Source organism: Fonticula alba (genome assembly GCF_000388065.1).
Source record: "Fonticula alba strain ATCC 38817 unplaced genomic scaffold supercont2.5, whole genome shotgun sequence".
In the NCBI taxonomy this organism is placed as follows: Eukaryota; order Rotosphaerida; family Fonticulaceae; genus Fonticula; species Fonticula alba.
This window is the reverse complement of record NW_009242975.1, coordinates 775,616-781,319: the sequence shown is the minus strand read 5'-3', so window position 1 is coordinate 781,319 and position 5,704 is coordinate 775,616. Positions and strand designations below refer to the sequence as shown.

At 68.1% G+C, this 5,704-nt stretch overlaps 2 protein-coding genes across 2 annotated transcripts in view; both read left to right on the top strand.

Moving 5' to 3' along the window:
- The window catches only part of H696_03364 (hypothetical protein), a gene marked incomplete at both ends in the record, with an annotated part of 6,579 nt that extends 3,007 nt beyond the window's left edge, over positions 1-3,572 (top strand). The window contains 2 exons of the mRNA XM_009497228.1: positions 51-238; positions 361-3,572. Coding sequence (XP_009495503.1) covers positions 51-238; positions 361-3,572 — 3,400 coding nt within the window. The remainder of the gene's footprint in view (positions 1-50; positions 239-360) is intronic.
- Positions 3,573-5,256: 1,684 nt separating this feature from the next.
- H696_03363 (hypothetical protein) overlaps positions 5,257-5,704 on the top strand; it is a gene marked incomplete at its 5' end in the record, with an annotated part of 3,995 nt that continues 3,547 nt past the window's right edge. The window contains one exon of the mRNA XM_009497227.1: positions 5,257-5,490. Coding sequence (XP_009495502.1) covers positions 5,257-5,490 — 234 coding nt within the window. The remainder of the gene's footprint in view (positions 5,491-5,704) is intronic.

Here is a 5,704-nt window from a genome sequence, read left to right as displayed (position 1 = left end):
CCCCCCCCCGTTTCTCACGCCCCCTCTCCACCTTGGCTTACTGCGTCCAGTGATGACTCCGACTTCCTTGTGCATGGGTTTGGCCAAGCCAAAATCAGCTCCATCTTGCGGCAGCAATTCGTGCTCAAGTCCAATGGCTTTGAACAGCCTGCCTTCTTTGCAGCCAGGTCCTACCGAGCACCCATTCGGGCGATGGCGCTCTTTTCCTCCAGACTGGCCTCTTCCCTTCGAACAACCCGTCCGTCATCCGTGCCCCGCTCGAAGCCCCATGCTTGCCCGCTGCCGCCCCCTCCTCTGCTCGTGCCTTCACTGACCGGTCTCTCTCTTGGCCCCCCCCCCCCCCCCCCCCCGATGTCACAGATACCAAGCTTGCCTGGCTGCCCTTGATCATGGGCGCGGACTTCGGGCCGCCCGATGGCCGGGTCTTCACCCTGCTCTTGCCACGTTACCAGCCGAATGGGGCGCTGGCCAAGCGCCTCAGGAAATACTCCGCCCTTGTGGCCTCCTGCTATGTGGACCAGACAGCCCCATGGCCCTGGCCCAAGCTCGGCGCCAAGCCCAACTGGAGGGACATCCTGTCTGACAAGACACTGCCGTTGGACGTCCTACGGGAAGTGCTGGCCGCCCTGCCGGAGCCAAGTCAGTTGGCGGAGTTCCTCGATGACCCGATGGCCTCGCCGCCGGATGTCCCGCATGAGGTGCTGCTCGCCATGCTGGAGCACCGGAGCCACTTGCCTCCGGTCTTGGCGTACTTGCGCCGGTGTGCCGGCCCGGCGGCCCTCATGCTGAAGGATTCTGTTCACAGGACATCCCTCGACGGCGCGCTCGCCCAACAGCAGGACCCCCAAGTCCTGAAGTGGCTTTTTGATGGGGTCCTCCTGTGCCTGGGTCTTTTCGGGGCGCAGACGGTCCTCGGCCCGGAGGAGGAGCCGCTGTTGAGATTCTTCACCGAGCTGCGTTCCTTCCTGGTGTCCGATCGTGTGATCAGTCCCTGGCATCCATGGTGCATCCTGGCCAAGCGCCCGGCGCCGGCATTGGCGCCGAAGCCGCCCGGCATCGCGGCCGCCCGGCTGGCAGCAGGCTCGGCCGCTTTCATGGAGGGCGCCGAGGAGGGCCCGGGCGAGACCCCGGGGCCTGCTTCCTCGGGGGAGGGCTCTTCCCCAGGACGCGGCCCGTCTTCCAATGGCATTTCAAATTACCTGGTCAAGACCACTGTGCTTGAAGCGATGAAGGTCGCCACCAAAGACTCGGAGGAGCTCACCTCTGCGGCCCTTTTGCACGTGGACCTTGTGGGGTTGCTTGAGACACTCCCTGCGGACACCTTCCATGCGGCTGCGCAGACGGCCACCGCTGCCGCTGCCAAGAGGGCGGCTTGGCTTGCTCTCCAGGAAAAGGAAGCGAAAAAGGCCGCGCTCAAGGCCGCCGCGGCCAAGGCCGACGACACCAACAAGGATACCGCCTCCAGGAAGAAGGCCAAGCGCAAAGGCAAGAAGGCCCCTGCACAGGCGGCCGAGCCTCCAAATCCCCCGGCCATGGTGGAGTCTCCTCCAGTGCCGGCGAAGATCACCCCGAGGGCTGCAACCCGAGCCGGCGAGAGGGCCGGCAGGAAGGCCGGCGAGAAGGCCGGCCACGAGGCCGACATGGCCTCCCTGGCGGAGAGCATCATCGAGGCCGCGGCCGAGGCGGGCACACGTGCTGGCGTAAATGTGGGCAGGCGCATGGGCGCGCGGGCCAATGCGAAGGCCGTCGCCCGGGCAGTGGCCCGGGCTGGTGCCGAGGCCGGAGCGCGTGTCGGTGCCAAGATTGGCGCGCGAGCCGGCGCCCAGGCCGGGGCCCGGGCCGGGGCCGAGGCCGGTGCCCGGGCCGGTGCCCTGGTTGGTGCCGAGGCCGAGGCGCTGGTGACTGCCCGGCAGGCCGACCGGGCGGCGGCATTGGCCAGTGCCGAGGCCAAGGCTCGGGCCTGGGCTGCCCGTGCTGCCAGGGCCGGGGCCGAGGCCGGGGCCAAGGCCGGCATGGCCTCCGGTGCGCAGAGTGCCGGGCAGATCGGCGCGCATGCCGGTGCCGAGGCCGCGGTGCGAGCCGGCGTGGTGGCCGCGGCCGAAGCCCGGGATCGTGCCCGCGCCTGGGCCGCTGACCCCGGGGGTGGGGCTCACCCGGGGGTCGATACGCCCGGGGTGCGCTGCCATTGCTGGGACTCGCTCTATCTGTCCCAGTTCCAGGCGCAGGAGTGTCTGCGGTTGCCGATGTATCACTCGGGCTTCTGCTCGGCGCATGCCGAGGTGCCGGCCCCCCTGCGCTTGCCGATGGTGGAGGACTTTCTCCAGGCCCGGGCGCGGGGAGCTCACCGGCTGATGTTTTTCCTGCCGCACCTGCCGCAATTGGACGGGGCCTCGGTGTGGGAGTCGGCGCGGCCCATGCGATGGCTGGCGTACACACTGTTGGCGCGTGGCCCGGCTGGCCGGTCCCAGGCGTCGGACCCGCGGGAGATCCTCGAGCACCAGGCCTTGCCAATGCCACCGGCCGGCCAGGTGCCCTTCGGGCCGCCGGCCACGGTGCGCACCTATGCCCTGGACACTCGGTGCTCCTCGACGACGACCCTCCTGCAGCGTGTGGATGCGGCCCTGGCCACCGACGACGGGGCGGCCCTGGATCGCATTCTCCTCGGGGCCGTTCTCCTGTCGGTGGCTTCCCTGGACAGGCATTGCCTGGACCGGGCCCCGGATGACATGGAGCTCGTGCGGGCTCTCGCCGCCCTGGTGGCCACGCCGGCCACCATTTCCGACATCGAGTCCCTTCTCGGTGCGATGGGCCTGCCGGAGGAGGCATACCAGCCGGCAGCCCGGGCCTTGGTCCCGGTGAAGCACCTGGAAGAGCAGGGCACCGGGGTCCTGCGCGCGGCTCGACATGCCCTGATCGCCCATGACGCGGCCATCCAAGACACCATCAGCTGGTGCCTGAAGCGGCTGGGCGTGGAGGCTATTCCCATGCGGACCATGGGTGACATTCCCTCGGCCGAGGAGGATCTCACTGGCCGGCTGGCCCGGCGGCCTGACACTCCTCCCCTGGCGGGCCCTTCAGACACTGACTCTCACGACACCGAGCCCCCGGGGGTCGCCCCGCCCCGGTGTCCCATGCTGCCGGCGGAGGGCCCCTCCCCTGAGGCGACGCCAGGCGCCGAGCCAGACTCGGACCCCGAGGCCGCATCTACCAAGAGTTCCCAGAAGAAGGCCCAGCGGAAGGCCCAGCGGAAGGCCCAGCAGAAGGCCAAGGCGGCGGCCAAGGCGGCGGCCAAGGCGGCGGCCAAGGCTGCCTCTGTGGCGTCACAGAGGGCCAGGAGCTCGGCATCCGCCGCCGAAGGCTCGCGTCTCCTCCCATCGCCGGAGCGACTGCAAGCCTTTGCCCTGGCCTTGGCCACGCTTGATTCGTGGCTGGATGTCTATGCTGCCCTGGCCGGACGCCAGTTATCCCTCCAGTTGCAGCGGGGCCCGGCCGAGGTGGATGTCTTCCATGGCTCGTCCGGCTCCCTGGTGGTGGGGCGCCTCCTCAGTCTCATGAATAGCGTCTCGCTTTAGTGCACATGTTCCGGGCTTCTCCTCCCCCCCCCCCCCCCCCCCTCCCCCTCGCTCGCCCGTGGGCGGGCGCAAATAGACAGAGTGGCGTGTGTTGCCGTGTGCATTTCCACGCATGCCATTCTCCGGCTTGGCTGGTCGATGTCGGTGTGGGCATCGGGGCGTCGGGCCGGTAGTCGTGCTCAGTGGAGGACGGGCGGGGGGACGGATGGGTGGGCGTCGCCTGACCAGTTCGCGCTAGGGCTCTCGGGTCGTGGAGTTGGGCTGTGGCTGCTTTGCGAGTCGTGTACACGCCGGGGCATGGCACGAGGGCCGGGGAGCCTGGTGTTGAGTGCTCAGCGAGAAGGCCCCCCCCCCCCCCCCCCCATACCTGGTGGGCATGGCCCCGCCGGGGGGCGAGCGCTCCCCCCCCCTCCCGGGGAAACCGATCGGGCGCGAGTGGGGCCGGGAAAGGCGCGCACCTATGGCCCGGAATGGTCGCCCAACGACCGGCTCCGGCCCCCATTCGGCGGCCCCGGCAGCCCTCCTGAGAGGGCCATCCCTTTGCCCGTGCTCCGACTTCCAGCGCACCAGCCGCCCAGCGGCGTCTCACGAGGGAACAGCCCGATACACCGTGATGGCAGCGTGTCCAAGCTCCTGACCCGGGCCAAGAATGGTGTCAAGTGCGAGGGCCGACCCCTTCCCACGTTCAAGGGCAATCTCTGGACCCGGCGATGTGGCTCCCTGAGGGGGGACCCCGCGTGGCGCAAGCCCTGAATGCGAGCTCAGGTCCCGGGCAACCCTCCGGAGCGAGAGGTGGCGGCGGATGCCCGGGCGTATGGGGGGAGGAGGTAAATGCATATCTGCACAGGGCAGGTCGTGCGGGGTGCGAGTGCGTCCCCCCCCCCCCCCCCCCCCCCCCCCCTGTGCCCTTCGATTGCCGGCTTGCCTGTGTGGTTGTTCTTCCTCGCCCCCCCCCCCCCCCTCACCCCCTGCGCGGTGGATGCTCCATTTCCTTGGAGGAGTCAAACAACTTCAACATGGGTGATTGAGGGCTTTGGGGAGTTCCGCGGCGGGCTCAACACTGTTCAAACCACCCCGGTCGGGGGGCCAGCCGGACCAGCGGGGCCGGTCGCGGTGCTCGAGCCCCCCGCCCCCCGCCGCATCCGGGCCCAATGTGGCGGGCACGATTGGCGGGCGGATTTTCCTCCCCAGACGGGGTACGGGGGCGGATGTACTTAACTGGAATGGGCCTTTGTTGGTGGCCTGTAATTCAGTGAAATAACGACCCTGCTCTGCTGGGCGTTTGCGAGGCTCCGAAGACGTGTCCAACTGCGGGGTTTTTTCTTTCCATGTTTTCCCACACTGCGAAGTGTGCCCAGGAGGGGGGCCGGGCGGAGCCACACCCGGGCGACGGCCCGGCGCGCAGACCATGAGGTGAAAAAAGCCCGGCCCGGCGGAGTTTCCGCCGGCTGTTCTGCCCTTGGATGGCCGTTTTTTTGGTGGCGTCAGAGTCGGCGGTGGCCCCGGCGGCGGGAAGCCCCCGCTTGCCATGTGTGTCCCCCGCCCCCAGGAGGGCATTGAACAACTTGGTGGGAGCATGGCCCGATGGGCAGTTGGCACTCAAGTCAAAGAGCCCCCCGCCTGGTCCACGGGTGATCGGCTTTTCATATCCCTCCCCCCCCCCCTCCCCTATCGAAAATCGGCGATGGGTGTTTTCCGTCTTACCACCCTCATCGAGGAGCATGTTCCCTCTCGGTCGTGGATCATCTCCTCGCCGCGGAATGGGCTGCGCGTGATGCCGGTCGACCTTGGCGGTTTTATGTTTGACCTGACGCACAGCCGGAATCTCTATGCCGGCCAGGCCCGAGGGATTGCCTTTGATCCGTGCCTCATTGCTCCCTACCTGGAGGCATATTGTGGGTGGCTGGCCCATCACAGTGTTCGTGCAAAATTGCTGCCCCTTGCTGCCCGTTGTCTCCTCCCGACCCCGGCGCTTTGCACTCTCCGCTGCCGGACATCTCCTTTAACTATCTCTCTCTCCCTCTGCTTCTCTCCCTCTGCTTCTCTCCCTCTGCTTCTCTCTCTGCCTCTCTCTCTGCCTCTCCCTCCTCTCCCCTCCCTCTCTCTCTGCATCCCCCTCTGCATCCCCCTCT